At 41.8% G+C, this 18,805-nt stretch overlaps 1 protein-coding gene across 4 annotated transcripts in view; it reads left to right on the top strand.

Moving 5' to 3' along the window:
- Positions 1-18,805, top strand: part of ect2 (epithelial cell transforming 2) — a 242,668-nt gene that overhangs the window by 75,956 nt on the left and 147,907 nt on the right. For all 4 annotated transcript variants that reach the window (XM_061779805.1, XM_061779804.1, XM_061779806.1 and 1 more), the window contains one exon: positions 7,437-7,570. In XM_061779805.1, the coding sequence (XP_061635789.1) occupies positions 7,437-7,570 (134 nt within the window). The remainder of the gene's footprint in view (positions 1-7,436; positions 7,571-18,805) is intronic.

An 18,805-nucleotide genomic window follows, 5' to 3' on the forward strand; every position in this document is an offset into this window, starting at 1 on the left:
GCCGTCCATCAGATGTCAGCCTGGAAAACACTTTTATTGTCCAACCAGGATCGAAGGGGAAAACAAGTAGTTTGTAAGTTCCGCTTGGAATATATCTTTTGTGACACCGGTCCTGGAACCTTTGCGACACACCTTGTATATCATGAATTTTGCTTTGTGCAAGTGATTGTGTGTTTACGCGTGCATATGTGCATCGATTTGTACATTCGCGTGCACAATGTGGTACTAAAAAGAAAAGAAAAGACTTCTCTCTCGTACAGTGCAGACACTTTTTGCTCGCTCTGCTTGCTTCGCTTCTTTTTTTTCTTGCTGATAAGCTTGTTTTTCTTCTAAAAAAAAAAAAAAAAAAAAAAATTTAAGAAGCCACTCCTGGATATTTTTAAACCTGTGGGACTATACTTTTTTTGTAGATAGTCAGTTGTTGCCATATTCCAATATTTTCTGATACCCGCTCACCATTACGTGAGCGTGGCCTGCTAATTAGCACAAGCCCGGTATTAGCAACAAGACCAGCAATCAAGATGCCTCCCTTTTCCACTGAGGACTATCACGGACTGCTGAAGAGGATTCTGTAAACGAAAATCCACCGTGTGGAAGTGTATGTGGATGTAAATGGACAGTCGGGGAATGAAACCACTCTACTGATGTCTCAAAATGGTGAGCAGAAGTGTAGACAGACAGCCTCTTAGCTCAACAAAGAGGATGGATGTTGACTGTGGAAACGGTAATGGATCATCCAGCAGTTCTCCCTGGAATTTACTGGGAGCAAAGCCCAAAGATATGGGACAACATCTAAAAGGGAGGACACAACATCAGCAGATTACCGAGGAATCCGGCTGGCCTGCGTTGCGTGCTGCTTCAACCCCGAGTGAGCGGCCGTGGGCGGTCGTTACGCTAAGAAAAAAGGATGTGAATCAATGCAAAACATTGACATCAGACTTACAAATAGATTTGAGCCACTTTTACAAGACCCTGGCCAAGAATGCTCATCCCCCACCACCACTGAAAGGTACGAAACTAAATCATACAAGAAAAAAATGGCACCCGAAATGTCAATAGTTGGTGATGCAGCTGTCAAGGATGCCATGTTAGGTCTGACGGACAGGGTGAAGGCTATTGTCAATATTGGAGTCCAGCCCACACCACGCCAAGATCAGGGCCCCTCCTTCACCCATGAAGAATCTTATCTGCGAACCTGACTATCTGCGGGGTGTTTTCCAGAATAAGTCAGACCCCTATGGAGATCAGGCATTTTTCATCCCTGTAATTACAAGGGACAGAAAGTTGGTCAAATAAATATGACACAAAAAAGTAGAACTACAAACTTAGTGAGGATAAAATGTGAATATATCAAACCATTGTCTCTAGTTATCTCTGCGAGACCAGCTCTTTTCAATATCAGGTCACTGGGTAATAAATCAATGTTGATTAATGACATCATTACAACCCATGATCTGGACTTTTCTTTACTAAATGAAACGTGGTTAACAGAAAGTTGCTATAATGCCATTTTAAATGAGGCAAAACCAGCAAATGTTAATTTGAACAAGTGTTGAATAGGGAGAAAAGGTGGTGATATTGCTTTTATTTTTAAGTCATTATTTCAGTGTAAAGAAAATATTCTGGGTGATTTTAGCTCTTTTAAATATCTCTGTTTTTTAGTTAAAGGTGACCCAAAGGTTACTGTTTTAATAATTTATAGACCCACAAGATACAATAGAACATTTATGGAGGATTTTTCAGAACTGCTTTCACTTATTTGTACCGACTACAACTATTTTGTCATAACGGGAGACTAATATTCATGTTCACCGTGGAGGAGCTCTATGATGGTAAAGACCTCTAAATCAAAGTGTAGGAAATCAGAACGTACAGTGGGTACGGAAACTTTTCAGACCCCTTAAACTTTTCACCCTGTTATATTGCACTCATTTGTTAAAATCATTTAAGTTCATTTTTTTCCTCATTAATGTACAACCCCAATTCCAATGAAGTTGGGACGTTGTGTTAAACATAAAAACAGAAGTCAATGATTTGCAAATCATGTTCAACCTATATTTAATTGAATACACAACAAAGACAAGATATTTAATGTTCAAACTGATAAACTGTTGTTTTTAGCAAATAAACATTAACTTAGAATTTTATGGCTGCAACACACTCCGGGACAGGGTCATGTTTACCACTGTTACATCACCTTTTTCTTTTAACAGCATTCAATAAACGTGTGGGAACTGAGGACACTCATTGTTGAAGCTTTGTAGGTGTAATTCGTTCTCATTCTTGCTTGATGTACAGCTTCAGCTGTTCAACAGTCTGGGGTCTCCGTTGCCGTATTTTACGCTTCATAATGGCCCACACATTTAGAAGAAGAAGAAGAATCATCTTTTTTATTGTCATGAACATGCATGCATGCACATGAAATTTGTTCTCTGCATTTAACCCATCACAGTGAACACATACACATGTGAGTGGAACACACTGGAGCAGGGGGCAGCTGAAGCGCCCGGGGAGCATTTCGGGGTATCAGTGTCTTGCTCAAGGACACCACAGCCGTGAGTCCGGGGATGTTGGCGGATGGTCCAGTCGGGGTTTTGAACCTAGGTCCCCCACGGTGGCAGGCGATGATCTTAACCATTGGGCCACGGCTGCCCGTGGCCCAATGGGAGACAGGTCTGGACTGTAGGCAGGCCAGTCTAGTACCCGCACTCTTTTACTACGAAACCACGTATGTGCAGAATGTGGTTTGGCATTGTCTTGCTTTTCCTCTTTGGCCCGGACGACACAACGTCCACAATTTCCAAAAACAATTTGAAATGTGGACTCGTCGGACCACAGTAGTATGGACTTTGCATCAGTCCATCTTAGATGAGCTCGGGCCCGGAGAAGCCGGCGGCGTTTCTGGGTGTTGATAAATGGCTTTTGCTTTGCATAGTAGAGTGTCAAGTTGCACTTACGGATGTAGCGCCGAACTGTATTTACTGACATTGGTTTTCTGAAGTATTCCTGAGCCCATGTGGTGATATCCTTTTCACATTGTCAGTTTTTGATGCTGTTATGGACCGTAGATGATGAAATCCCTAAATTCCTTGCAATTGTATGTTGAGGAACATTGTCCTTAAACTGTTCGACTATTTTCTCACACACTTGTTCACAAAGAGGTGAACCTCACTCCATCTTTGCTTGTGAATGACTGCGCAATTCAGAGAAGCTCCTTTTATACCCAATCATGGCACCCACCTGTTCCCAATTAGCCTGTGCAACTGTGGGATGTTCCAAACAGGTGTTTGATGAGCATTCCTCAACTTTCTCAGTCTTTTTTGCCACCTGTCCCATCTTTTTTGGAACGTGTTGCAGCCAAGTTAATTCCAAGTTAATGATTATTTGCTAAAAACCAAGTTTATCCGTTTGAACATTCAATATACTGTCTATATAGTGTATTCAGTTAAATATAGGTTGAACATGATTTGCAAATCATTGTATTCTGTTTTTATTTATGTTTAACACAACATCCCAACTTCATTGGAATTGGGGTTGTAGTTATGTTATTAATGGGCCTTTCAGATTGTAGTTTTATAAGTCTCCAGGCTAACAATTCAGAAGCCTTTTCTTCCTGATCATAGAAAGCTTGTTTCAGCCACAGCAAGATTTGTTTTTAATCAAATCTTAATTTATTGTATTCCATTCTGAGAATTAGCAACTGATTATGTTTATGAGAGTCCTCGTTGTTATTTAAATCTATTTCCAAAGATTTTATTTGCTTCTCTAATTCATTAATGTCAGTTGTTTTTTGATTTTGGTACTCATAAAATTCTAAGTTAATGATTATTTGCTAAAAACAATAGTTTATCAGTTTGAACATGAAATATCTTGTCTTTGTAGTGTATTCAATTAAATATAGGTTGAACATGATTTGCAAATCATTGTATTCTGTTTGTATTTGTTTAACACAACGTCCCAACTTCATTAGAATTGGGGTTGTACACACAGCACCCCATGTTGACAGAAAAAAAAAACGTAATTGTTTAAATTTTTGCTGATTAAAAAAGAAAAACTGAAATATCACAGAGCCATAAGTATTCAGACCCTTTGCTGTGACACTCATATATTAACTCAGGTGCTGTCCATTTCTTCTGGTCATCCTTAAAATGGTTCTATACCTTCATTGGAGTCCAGCTGTGTTTGATTATACTGATTGGACTTGATTAGGAAACACACACACCTGTCTATATAAGACCTTACAACTCACAGTGCATGTCAGAGCAAATGAGAATCACAAAGTCAAAGGAACTACATGAATAGCTCAAAGACAGAATTGTGGCAAGGCACAGATCTGGCCAAGGTTACAAAAAAAATTCTGCACTTAAGGTTCCTAAGAGCACACTGGCCTCCATAATCCTTAAATGGAAGATGTTTGGGACGATCAGAACCCTTCCTAGAGCTTGCCGTCCAAAGTAAGCAATTGGGGGATAAGAGCCTTGGTGAGAGAGGTAAAGAAGAACCCAAAGATCACTGCAGCCCTCCACCAGTCGGGGCTTTATGGCAGAGTGCCTCGACAGAAGACTCTCCTCAGTGCAAGACACATGAAAGCCCACATGGAATTTACTAAAATACACCTGAAGGACTCCAAGATGGTGAGAAATAAGATTCTCTGGTCTGATGAGACCAAGATAGAAATTGTTGGCCTTAATTCTATGTGGCATGTGTGGAGAAAACCAGGCACTGCTCATCATCTGTTCAATACAGTCCCAACAGTGAAGCATGGTGGTGGCAGCATCATGCTGTGGGTGTGTTTTTCAGCTGCAGGGACAGGGAGACTGGTTGCAATCGAAGAAAAGATGAATGCAGCTAAGTATAGGGATATCCTGGACAAACACCTTCTCCATAGTGCTCAGAACCTCAGACTGGGCCGAAGGTTCACCTTCAAAAAAGACAATGACCCTAAGCACACAGCTAAAATACCAAAGGAGTGGCTTCAGAACAACTCCGTGACTGTTTTTGAATGGCCCAGCCTGAGCCCTGACTTCAACCCAATTGAGCTTCTCTGGACAGACCTGAAAATGGCTGCACACTAACGTTCGCCATCAAACCTGACAGAACTGGAGAGGATCTGCAAGGAGGAATTGCAGATGATCCCCAAATCCAGGTGTGGAAAAACTTGTTACATCATTCCCAAAAATACGTATGGCTGTATTAGCTCAAAAGGGTGCTTCTACTAAATACTGAGCAAAGGGTCTGAATACTTATGGCTGTGTGATATTTCCGTTTTTCTTTAATAAATCTGCAAAGATTTCAACAATTCTGCTTTTTTCTGTCAATATGGGGTGCAGTGTGTACATTAATGTGGAAAAAAATTAACTAAAATGATTTTAGCAAATGGCTGCAATATAAAAAAGAGTGAAACATTTAAGGGGATCTGAATACTTTCCGTACCCACTGTAAGTGGAGAAAAACTGAACTCCAAATTGACTATGACCTCTACAGACAGTCTTTGTAATTTTAACCAAGAGTGAGTCAGGGCTAGACAGCAACACTTTTCTGAAATCATCAGTAAAAACTTCAACAATACTCGCTCTCTGTTTGCTGTGGTTGACAAGCTCACAACCCCCCTGAATCAGATAGCTCCAGAACTCCTAACAGCTGATAAATGCAATGAATTTGCTTGTTATTTTAGTGAAAAAATACAATCCATCACATTAAATATCAGCACAAATCACCAAAATGATAAAATGATACTACATCTGAAGCCACCCAGGAAAAACCCTATTACCATGTCAGAATTTGATAGTTTACCAAAAAGCTGTAGCGAAAACGGTTCAGCAGTTGAAACCATCAACGAGCTGTCTTGACTCGATACCATCTGACTTTTTCAAAGCTGTTGCGAAATCTGTGCTTGCTGATTTGTAGCAAGTAATCAATTGCTCACTTAAGTCAGGCGAGTTTCCTAAAGCTCTTAAAGTAACTGCCATTAAGCCTCTTCTAAAAAGTAGAAAGCTGGACTCTTCCATGTTAGCAAGCTATAGACTCATCTCAAATCTCCCTTTCATAGCCAAGATTGTAGAGTTATTTTTAATCAACTCAGCAATTTCTTGAATTTAAATGGACTTTCTCACAAATTTCAATCAGGTTTCCAAACTCATCACAGTACAGAATCTGCTGTTATCAAAGTGCTAAACGATATAAGGTTGAATACTGACTCGGGAAAGGTGTCAATTCTGGTCTTGTTGGAGCTCAGTGCGGCTTTTGATACGGTAGATCATATACTACTGAACAGGTTGGAAATGTGGGTAGGACTAAATGGAACAGCCCTTAAATGGTTCAGGTCCTTCCTGGAGGAAAGGAGTTATTTTGTAACCATTGGAAGTGTTCAATATCATCGAATGGCAATGAACTATGGCGTCCCTCAAGGGTCAGTTCTTGGACCCCTCCTGTTCAGCCTGTATGTGCTACCCTTGGATCAAATTCTTCAGAACTTTAATTTTGACTATCATAGCTATGCAGATGACGCAGTTATATCTAGCAGTGTCTCCAGATGACTACAGTTCTTGAGGTGATGTGTCACTGTCTAAAACAGATAAGTGGATGAGCCAAAATTTTCTTCAATTAAATCACAACAAAACTGAGATAATTGTTTTTGGCAATAAAGAAAGAGGATTGCTGTTATTAAATACCTGGAGTCACTCTCTTTAAAAACCAAAGACCAAGTCCGAAACCTTGGTGTTCTGATAGATTCCGACCTGACTATATGAATGCAATGCTAATGGAATATAAACCCAGTAGGGCTTTGAGATCGACAGACTCAGGTCAAATAGTGGAGCACAGAGTCCAAAGCAAACATGGTGAAGCAGCATTTAGCTATTACACAAATGGAATAAGTTGCCAACAGAAGTGACATCAGCCCTAAGTGTGAATGCTTTTAAGTCCAGGTTAAAAACTCTTCCTTTTTCTCATGCTTTTTAGAGCATTTCCACTTTTAAATATTTCTTGCACTGTACGCTCTTTTAATTGTACTTTTATTTTTTCCTCTTTGTTTAAAATGTTTATAAGCTGTTTTTTTTCTTTTTAAAATGCTTTTAATCATGCAAAGCACATTGAGTTACCTTGTGTATGAAATTCACTGTATAAATAAATATGCTTTGCTTTGCTTACTACCAAAAAAATGTCAAGGGTTCTGTGTGGCTGGAATGCTTTTTGTTGAATCTTGTGCGAAATTACCATGGCTGTCGCGAGTATTTTTCCAGATGATTGGGAATTTTTAGGTCCACCTGTAGTTCTTGAGAAAGGAGAGGTTGCAATTAACTTTTTGTTTGTTTGAATGATGGTTGTACAGCAGCATGTTTTTTGAAAATTAAATGATACGCATAGATTCTCTTTTGATTTCAGTCAGATTTTCACAATGCCTTTATAATGGGTATATTGCTTTGTTCTATTAACAGCTTGTCCTCTTCTGGAGAGTTCAAAGCCATCAAAGACTGCAGTCCTGCCCAAGAAATCAGCCCGGTGGCAAGTTTCCAAGGAGCTCTATCAAACTGAAAGCAACTACGTAGACATTTTGAACACTGTACTCCAGGTAGCATATTTTTTTTTCTTCAAACAACACAATTTGTAGCTTTAAATACTTGTTTTGTCACTGTTATACATGTATTATTAAGCCCAAAATTGTTTATACGTGGGACAAAGTTTCATATAAAATATTTTAGTTTTGTATATACAGTGGGACCTTGGTTTCACGGACCCCGATTTAATGGCTATCTGAAGTAACGGATGGTCTGGACAGTATATGTGTCCAAAAATAGTTTCCAGTTGTCATTTAAACCCATGTTGACAAAGTCTGTTACTTCCAGAATTGGCTACTGTTATTTACTGGCGCTGTGGCGTAATATAGGCAGAGACTGGGACACATGTATTTCCGGGTCACAGATATACTATCCGATTAGAGTCAGCCAACAGATGTGCCCGTGCCTATGTGGAAGCGATGTTGAATGTGGCGACATTTCTTGGCAATGCATTGACATGTGGCGGCCATGTTGAATGTGGTGACATTTACAGGAAATGCATTGACATGGCGGCTATGATGGCAGGAGTTCTTATCTATTGTGGCATAGAGCTCTACGCAGAGAGAGTGCACATGGCTGCGGTGTTATTAACTTAAAGAGGAATATGACACACGTCTCTGGAGTCTGGAATGTGCTATTTTTGGTACAGTAACAGTTTTTTGTCAAGCCATTCGTCTATGGCACATAATTAACAGATTTGGAAAGATGAAGCACATGAATTCCTCATGGCTTATGAAAGCCACTTGCCTCTACTTGCCATAGTCACTATGTAGTATAAAGGGCAATCGGCTTTAACAGATGGCAGTGTCAAGGCAACGGCATGCTCCCGAAGTAGAATAATACGGTTCAATGTTCCTCAGTATTATATTTGTTAGCCTTCCACAAACAAAAGTGCAAAACTCTCTTTTAAATACTGGAGTTGAGAATATTTTGTGTGCAAAAGCATGGCGATGACAACCCCGGCCGCCTGCCTTGTTGCTCGATCTCCCAAATCAACCGGCCGGCCTCACAGATTAAAAAACGGCTTGCTACTTGAAATCACTACAAAAGGAGGAAAAAAACAAGATGATGATGTTGTTTCCTTTGCTTTAAGACGTTAGTAAAATGTCAACGATTGTGTCGTCTCTGTGAGGATAAGCTGTACGTAAAATGTATGTATGTGTTGTCTCTCGTAGTTTTGACCAAAGAATGGGTGGGCTCTAGTGAGCTAACATTAAAGGCCTTTTCAGACTGCACTTGCTCAGTGAGTGTGAAAGGACGACGACAATGACAGCAACGGGGGTGTTGGCATCCCATATTTGAAAGTAATGACGCAACAGCCTAGAAGGAAGTCAGAGGCTGAGCGTATCGCAACTCTGCAATATGTCATTGTTGGAAAAGAAAACCCTAACTTTGCTTATTTTGAAGAGGAGGTGGTGATGTCACAGCAAAAAAAAAAAGGGATTTGGTATATCTCATACTAATGTCACGGCGGCAAATCAGAGTTCAAACTCGTTCGTGAGCTTTCTAGTTCCACGAAGAGTGCGTCGAGGTGTATTTCAGGCTGAGCAGGGAGCTTTGAAAGTGAGTTTGAAAGCCTCCCCAGAGACGTCTCGGCATATTATTTTTCTAGTGGCACAAAGTTTGGGATACTGGGACACCGCAGTTATGCCTTCCTCCATCTCCCCCTTGCAGTTTTCAGTACAACTCCGCCAGCCCCGCTCCCGTTGGAGGAGCTTTTTGACCTCACCAACGCTCCTGAAAAGAACACTTTTCTATCCAATGACGCGATGCTGAGCGTCAGACGCCCTCTGCTTTGACACTTTCTTTCAGAAGTGGGAGGAACATAGGGTGACATACAAAAGCGGAGTTAGAAGCAAGCAGGGAGATCACATCTTGTGCTGACGACAGTAATCTAAAGGAGGTTTGTGTAAGGTAGTGGTTGAAGTTAAAATTCATTGTTCTCTATACCCCTTAAACTGTTTAGTGTCACAGTGAAGCAACCTCTGAAGAGAGACACCGTACACCCTGGACTGATAACCTGTTTGGCTCAGGTGTCAACCCACATGAGCCAAACATTTAGTCTTATTCACAACAGTGGACAACGGTGTGAAGCAGGGGTGCCCAACCTTTATTGACCCAAGATCTACTTTTCAAGTGGCTAGCCTCCTGAGATTCACCAGTTCAGTGTCAACATCGCAAACCCACACACCTTTTCCAGCCTGCAGTAACTAACCTCACAACATTTTTTCTTGTTATCATACAACCACTATACATTAGATCGCTCTCCCTGCTCCTCTCACACACACACATGCCAATCTGCGTGATGAGTAATAGCCATAACTGACCTTAATATGAACCAAACCGAAAAATAAATCAGATACAAGACAGGTAGATCTCTGAGGTTGAAAAAAGGAAATAAACACAAATAGCTGGCGACAGGCTCGATGGATGTAAAGTCAGTAAAACGCCTCTCATACTCTGAGATGCTCTGAACATGCTCCTCATCACGTAGACTGTCAAGCTGTGTCACACCTTTACCTTGATGTTGTAGTTCTGCTTGCATGTGAAGGACGTTGCGCAGGTTACCATGCTGCAGCCTGCTTGACATCAGCTGTAGCTTGCTTTTAAATGTGTTCACTGAACTCATCATGTTGCCTACATCTTTACTCTTACCCTGCAGCTCTAAATTCAAGTCATTGAGCTTGCCAGTGAGATCAGTGGGGAAAGATAAATATGAAAGCCACTGGGGGTCCTCTTGCTTTGTATGGTAATCCATGTTTTGAAAGTTTCAGGAAGTCCTTGATTTCAGGCAACAGCTCTGCAAATCTGGCCAAAAATGTACCTCTGCTAAGCCACCAACATCCGTGTGAAGCAGCAGATCTCTGTGGTCAGCATCATTCACTTCCAAGTGAGCACGGAAAAGTCTCCTTTAGACTCCTGGCCTGAACACGCAATCTTAATCGCAATATCCATCACTTCCTTTCATATTTAAAATCTTTGCACACAACGCTTGATGGTGTAGCGTAAATTTTGGATGAAAACGTAAATAATTTTGGAAAAGAATACGTCTGAAGCGAATGCTTGCGTTTAGTTCGAATTACGTTTAACGTTACAATCAAACTATCTTTGTCTTGTAAAGGGGTACCACGTCTATTTTTATATGTGTAAACTTTAGGAAAAGTGACAAAACTTCTATCAATCTCTGTTTTCTAGAAGGCTGCTACATTTATGAAATTAGTTCTCAATTACAGCGGTTTTCCGGTTATACTCAAACACACAAAACACAACAGAAAGTGGAATTTTATAGAAAATTTAAATCAAAAAGAGAAACCAACAGGGAAACAATGCAGAGAGATTTTACTAAAAAAAAAAATAATAATAATAATCGTAATAGAAAAATAGGCATACATAAAGAAAAAAAGGGCATTGTGTGTGGCGGGACTAAAAAAGTGCGTGAATATGTTACAGCGTGTGGTGCTAGTACAAAGTTGGAACTTGTGTGAAGCTGGTATTTTACCCCAAAATTAGTAGGCACTAATTTTGTACATTCTGACAACGATTGTCATGCTCTACTCACGACCGTAGAGCAGTTGATCCTGGGTCTCAGAGCATCTCAGGAGGGAAAGAGGCAGCTTCAGACGAGGACAAAGGATGAAAAAAAAGAAAACAAGATGGGCGGAAATAGGAAAAAAATAAATTGTTCTTAACGCATTCTGTGGGAGAATGCGACCGTTTCTCTTCCTGCCTTTTCCACGGACCCGCTGGTAAATCAGAGAGCTCACGCTTGGCTGGAAGCATAACTTGTCCTTTTAGCAGCAGCTTCTCTGATTGCCTGGCGGTGGACAAGTAGAGGCCGAGAAGCCGAGTCGCCATGCCAGGTTTTGCGTTGGCCCGAACTGCGTGATTCGAACAAAAGGAAAGGTGAGGGAAGGGGCTGGCCTAAGCCGCCCCATAGTTGAGGATGTCAGCCAGAAGGAACAGAGATCCAAGAGGACAAGAGAGAAAAAGGTGGATGCCACAAGGTTAAATACCCAGGGGGCGTGTCAAACAGACGGGGGAAGTGGAGAAGACCACACCCATCGACTTGAATCTACAATTTTGCCCTTAAAAATGGGTTAAAAAAAATCATATCAATCTAAAATACTCCCAACTTTGTACTCTCCCACGCTTAGGAAAGAAACATAATAACAAACGATTGTTATAACTCTCACGGAGGCGCTAAACTAGTGTTCTTGGCAAAATCAGTTTTTACAGGTTGATATCAAACACAATGGCACATTCAGATGAAGCAAATTTGGAAGGCAACCTGTAAAAACACAATCACACAGGCATCACGGTATACATTAAGTATATTTCACAAGGTTTGTTCTGTTTATCATAAATGTGGGACCCCTTCGTCATTGTCCGCAGGCAGTGTCTCTAACCACCACTGGGTGTGATCGTGTTCCATTGTTCAACAATCATCAATCACTTCCTCTCCCAATCAGCTGTGCAAGTCTTGAGGACGTTTTATGGCTCCAAATGATATAAACCAGGTTTCCTGTGTCTTGTGAAAGCAATCTGGCTGGTTGAGGTTCAGGAGGCAGGAATGCAACAGTTTATCAGTTCTTAGGGTGGCCATGACAACCTGGCCATAGTCACTACACTGGTGAATTACACAATGGTGATTCAGGATATCCAGGAAAGATTCACTTTCTTTGCACACTGCAATGAACCCACTGGTGTGACCAATCAAAGCAGGCACCCCATCAGTTGTGATGGAGATCAGCATGAAGAGTGGCAATTTTGTCTTGTAACGATTCCCATGAAAGCATTAAAGGTAACCTCACTTCTGGTGTGTCCTCTTAAGGCCAAAACAGTGAGTAGCTCTTCCTTGACACTGATGTCTTCAAAAACCATCCTGATGAAAACACATAATTGTGCCATATCCACTAGGGCTGCACGATATTGGAAACAAAATGACATTGCGATTCGATTTTATTTTTTTAAACCTGCGATGTGAAATAATACAGGATAAAGTTAATTTTCTATGCAAACTAGTTCATCGTTCCAAAAATGAACTAGTTCAGTTCATAGTTCAAAATTTAGAACTAAGTTCATGGTCCAAAAAGTTCTTCGGCAGCTGCAGCTTTCACCCTACAACCTCAAAACCATGAGGAAAAACTTGTTGCTTAATTGTTTTTTTTTAATGGGGAATTAAAACAGCCTCTGCCTCACAGTTCTGGGGACTGGGGTTCAAATCCCGGCCCCCGCCTGTGTGGAGTTTGCATGTTCTCCCCGTGCCTGGGTGGGTTTTCTCCGGGCACTCCGGTTTCCTCCCACATCCCAAAAACATGCATGGTAGGTTAATTGGAAACTCTAAATTGCCCGTAGGTATGAATGTGAGCGCGAATGATTGTTTGTTTCTATGTGCCCTGCGATTGGCTGGCGACCGGTTCAGGGTGTACCCCACCTCCCGCCAGAAGATAGCTGGAATAGGCTCCAGCAGCCCGCGACCCGCGTGAGGAGAAGCGGTTAAGAAAATGGATGGATGGATGGAATTAAAACAGTACAGGACATTTGTCCTTAATTTGCAAACAAAAATACGCAACACCGTATAACAGGAACGATGGTGAAAGGACACTGATAACTTTTCATTCCTTGCAGCTCTGGCCGACGATATTAACAAAATAATTGCTCTATTCTTATATTACAAAACAAATTCCATATTATCACAGCGTGATCGTAGTGTTTTAACGAAACCATTCTCAAACTAATAATTTTATGAGTAATCCATTTTTACAATTATGTACTGTGTTACGAAAGAACACATTCACTTCCATGTACGCAATGTCCCTGAACGCACCTCGCGCACTCACGCAGTTGCCCCGTGCCTGCCTAGTTTCATTCTGAAGAGTGGAATAGGAAATGAAACAGGTGGACATTTTTATTCTTCATGTCTCCATTCATAGTTATCATTCAAGTATACAAAACTCTGGTTTGCTCTGTATGTTGTTTGAAGCGTTATAATCAGAGGTGGGTAGAATAGCCAAATTTGTACTGTTACATAGATTATTTTACACTTGAGACTGAGTCCGGGATGCACGTGATGGAAACAATGAGTCCCTGCAATTTATCAGTAAGGAATACAGATACAGAAATCCTCTGCTATATCACTGTTCTTGCTTTGCGGTCCCGCTAGTGTATATTGCAGATTTGTATGACATGTTACTCTATTTTTTATACTGTTTGTGCAATATTTTTCTGTTATCCGTTGATCTTTTTCTCTCAGTATGTTATGTGTTTAGGCCTGTCATGATAGCAAATATTTTAGGACGATATATTTTATCCAGAAACGATCACGCCAAATGATAGTATTGATGTTTTTTATGCCACTGACATAATGATATTAGAGCATAATAATTCAAGTACGTCCTTTTTAAGAACAATTCACTTTTAATTTTAACTCTAAGAATAATGAACATTGACATTGTATTGTAGAACAATAAATAAAATATATTTGTTAAAAATATAAATAAATCAGACTCAGGCTCTGTTAACAGAAATTGCACTTAAATATTAAAATTTGGCACAGAGGTATAAACAGTCATTAATGCCTTAATAGGCAATATACTGCCAATCAAGTTTCCAGTTGGTTAAGAAAGTCCAAGTAGCAACATTAATAACAACACATGTAGATCAAAGCAATTTGTTTTGATTCCAGATTCGTACTACTTTTTAAACGCTGCTTTGTCAACATGTTCAATAGCTGCATCTCTTACAAATAGTAAGGCTATACTGAATATAACGTGAGCATACGTGTGCCATATTCACATTTGTATTTGCATTGTTGGCCAAAGGGTTCCATAATTACAAGCTGACGGGAAATGGGAAATGTCTAACCATGTTTTTTTTTCCCCAGCTGAAGAAATTGGGTGGGATGGTTGTGTTTAAAATGTATTTTGTCACTTTGACGTTTTGTGTTGTCTTTGTTGCGACTTCAGACAAATTCGACATACCGGCTCGTTGGTGTTAGCGGGATGGCCACCTTCATCTGGCTTGAGTCCAAAAGGTTTCCACGTAGTTGCGGTGGCGTTAGGCTTTGGAGCCAACTCCATTTATGCTGCTCAATTTTCTGTAAAGGCGGCTACTGGCTCGCCGTCGGAAACTTCGTGTACGCGAGCGCCCGCGTTTGAAACGCACGCGCACAGAGGCACACAGCAATCAGACGGAAGGTCCCCGCTCTTCACTATCGGTGATTCGTTGAGAGACCACAGTGAAACCCATCGCGTGTCTGCTTTCAAGTCGCGGAAGTGTTCTTCTCTTCGTTCTAACCCCAAACCAAATGACTGGGCAACCTCTGTCGAAACCACACAAGGAATTTGTCTCCGGTAGTTGGATCCGTTCTAGTATGACAGACAGCAATTTGACTGAAAATACTTTTGAGACATAAAAGCACAGTATGGAGAGTCACTGAGCAATGAAAGGTTACCGGTAAGTGGTAATGCCGAGACAGTCTTTTTTAAAATTGTTTTTAGAATTTTGCAAATGATCCAGGTACTCTAGCAATTTAGAATATTTTGAAATGACTAATCAATAATCAATAGATCAATAATCTGGTACAGTGACCATTGTGCAAATGGTGCAGAGTCTGAAAAGAAATGTAAGCATTTTGAAGTGACTAGTAGTGCGATAATATGGAACAGTGTTAATTGTGCTAACTCTGCAGATACTTCTCAAGCACATGAATAGCCAGTATTGGTCAACAACAGATATGCAAACACTGCAGAGTGATGAGACTACTCCAGTGAGTGCACAAATCATGTGTAATTGGCCAGACAGCGATGTGACAACAATCTCAAGACAAAATTGGCAGCATATTACAAAGGAATTGTAAGGTAACTTTTTAAGAAATTAATGACAAGAGGAATGAAGCTGTCGGAATGTCTGCTAGTTTTAGTTTGCATTGTTCGATAACTCCTACCTGAGGGAAGGAGCTGGAAGAGGTGGTGACCAGAATGGGGAGGGTCCAAGAGGATTTTGCATGCTCTTGTCTTAGCTCTGGCAGCGTGCAAGTGCTCAAGGGTGGGTAGGGGCTACCGAAAATTTTTTCAGGAGTTTTGATTGTCCGTTGCAGTTGGACTTTGTCCTTTTTTGTGGCAGCACCAAAACAGACTGTAATAGATGAACACAGGACTGATTCGATGACTGCTGTGTACAGCTGCCTCAACAACTCCTGTGGCAGGCCGTGCCTCCTCAGAAGCCGCAAGAAGTACAGCACATCCTCTGCTGCGCCTTTCTGAGAATGGAGTTGATGTTGGTCTCCCACTTAAGGTACTGAGAGACTAATTCCCAGGAACTTGGTCTCGATAGTTGACATAGGGCAGCTGGACAGCGTGAGGGGCAGCTGTTGTGAAGGATGCCTCCTGAAGGCCACGATCATCTCTCCAGTCTTGAGCATATTCAGCTACAGGTTTGTCTGCTTCATCACAGCTCCACCCGCTCCACTTCCTGTCGATATGCAGACTCGTCACCGTCTTTGATGAGGCCTATGACTGTGGTGTCATCTGCAAACTTCAGGAGTTTGACAGCTGGTTGCGTTGAGGTGCAGTCTGTGTAGAGAGAGAAGAGCAGCGGTGCGAAGACACATCCTTGGGGCGCCCCAAGTGCTGGTGGTGTCCCCCAGCCTCACCTGCTGTGTCCTGCCCGTCAGGAAGCAGTAAATCCACTGGCAGATGGCAGGCGAGACGCTGAGCTGGAGAAGCTTGGATGAGATGAGTTCAGGGATGATGGTGTTGAACACACAGCTGAAATCCACGAACAGGATCCTCACGTAGGTCCCCGCGCCGTTGAGGTGTTTCTAGGATGAGTCTCATGTTGACTGCATTATCCACAGACCTGTTTGCTCAGTGGGCAAACTGCAGGGGGTACAGCAGGGGACCTGTGACACTCTTAATTTGGTCCAGCACGAGGTATTCAAGGGACTTCATGACCACAGATGTCTGGGCGACAGGCCTGTAGTCATTCAGAAACGAGATTGCAGGTTATTTGGAGACTCTGATTATGGTGGAGCGTTTGAAACTGGGTGGTACTTCACACAGTTCTAGAGATCAATTGAAGATCACTGTGAAGACTGGAGCGAGCTGGTCCGCATACACTTTCAGGCAGGATGGTGACACAAAGTCTGTGCCCGCCTCTTTGTTCAAAAGAAGAGAGAGTCAAAGGTGTGGTCAGTGGTTGGGCTGGGTGGGTGTGGGGTGTGGATGTGTCCTTTTTCAAATCTGTAGTAGAAGGTGTTCACGTCGTCAGCTTGTCCTTTATTGTTCTCTGCTTGGGGGGGATGGTCGCTTGTAGTTGGTTAGCGATTGTAATCCACGTTAGACTGACTGAGAGTCGTTAGCGGTAAACAGTTTTTTCAGCTTCCCTGCATATTTTGTCTCTGCCATGTTAATTTCTTTAGTCATCAAGTTTCTAGCACAATTATACAGGGCTCTATCCCCACTTTGATAAGCGCCCTCTTTAGCCTGGAAAAGTCGCTGAAGTTTGGCAGTGAACCACCGCTTGTTGTTTTTGAACATGCGAAATGTCTTTGTTGGTACACACACATCTTCACAGAAACTGATAAAGGATGTGACACAGTCCGAATAATCATCAAGGCTGCCATTTGAAGTTTCAAAGACACTCCAATCTGTGCCGTCTAAACAGTCTTGAAGTTCTAACTTTGCGTCATTGTTCCACTTCTTCACTGTTTTCACCACAGGCTTCGCCCATTTACATTTTGCCTATATGTTTAGTATTAAGTGAATTAAGCAGTAATCAGATGAGCCCAGAGCTGCACGGTATGCGTCATTTAGCTTTGTATAGCAGTGGTCTAGTGTTGTTTTTCCTCATGGGACAGTCTATGTGCGGCTTGTATTTAGGGAGTTTGTGGTTGAGGTTAGCTTTGTTGAAGTCCCCAAGGATAATGAGGAGTGTATCTGGGTGCCTTTTTTCCTCCCAAGTTTGTGCTATTGTTCAGCGAGTGTTAACAGTGCGGCCTTCGTATTAGCCCGGGGAGGAATGTAGACACCGGCGAGTATGAATGAAGCAAACTCGCGCAGCCAGTAGAATGACTTCTTGTTTTCCCTCATAAGTCCGTGATGCGCTCTGCCCAGTGTAGTTGGAAGCCCGGAAGCATTACGGCACCATCTGAGTTGCGTTCACATAGCCTAAGCCATGTCTCCGTGAAGCACAAAGGCAGCAGAACGTCCGAAGTCTTTACTGGTCTTTGTAAGACAATGAAGCTCGTCCATTTTGTTGGGTAGGGACCGTAGATTTGCAAGGTGAATCGACGGGAGTGGGATTCGGAATCCTCTCTTATGGAGCTTGACCTGCACTCCGGCTTGCTTCCCTCTGTGGCATCGCCTTCCCTTCCATGCGGCATAGACCGCAGCCGCCCGCCGGTGAGTAACTCAGAGAAAAAACTGAATGGATTTGTGAAAGTTGGTGAAAGAAAGTCCGGGGTAGACTCCCTAATGTTTAGAAAGTCTTCCCTTGTGTAAGTGATCCGTGTAATGTCTCCAAAGAAGAATGAAAAACACAAAAACATAGATAGGATGTGAGAGCATGTAACCAAGGCGACCACACGGTACACCGCCATCTAGCTTTGATTATATGTGAGTCTACACGCACCTGCCACCATTTCACTTTTTAAGTACCCAAAAACCAACAGCACTTGCATTGGCCCCTACAGAAACATTTGCTGAATTCACTTAAATGACTGAGTGCTTGCTGATATTGATAGTGTGCATGTGTGCCAGAGCGAGAGAGAGAGAGATTACAGCATGGCATGTATCCCCAAGAAGCATGTTTTACAGTGACTTTTGACTATAAAATAGGCTTATGTTGCCAGATGCACTAATAGAAACATCTGCAACTGACCGCAAGGTGTTTTCTCAAGTTAGAAGTGGGCTGAAATGTCCAGGTTCGGGCAGACTCAAAACTACACTGCATTATAAAGTTGTTGCTTTTCAGAGTCTGTAAAGTTTACACTTGCACTGCTGTTTTTTTTCTCCCCCCAAAATGAATCACTTTGATTACCCCCTGAAGGCTTTGTGTTTGGTCATGTGACTGCTTGTTCCATCTGATTGACGAATTGGAGTCAAATGACACTAGTGATCACCTTCGATTGGCGCATCAGTGCCCTATGCGGAATTCGTAGATGAAGTCTAAAAATAGATTGCGCCTGCAATAATGGATGACTAAATGTAGCGAGCATATCGATCATTGGAGCGAAGTAAAAATTTTGC

Source organism: Phyllopteryx taeniolatus, chromosome 7, assembly GCF_024500385.1.
Source record: "Phyllopteryx taeniolatus isolate TA_2022b chromosome 7, UOR_Ptae_1.2, whole genome shotgun sequence".
Taxonomy (NCBI): Eukaryota; Metazoa; Chordata; class Actinopteri; order Syngnathiformes; family Syngnathidae; genus Phyllopteryx; species Phyllopteryx taeniolatus.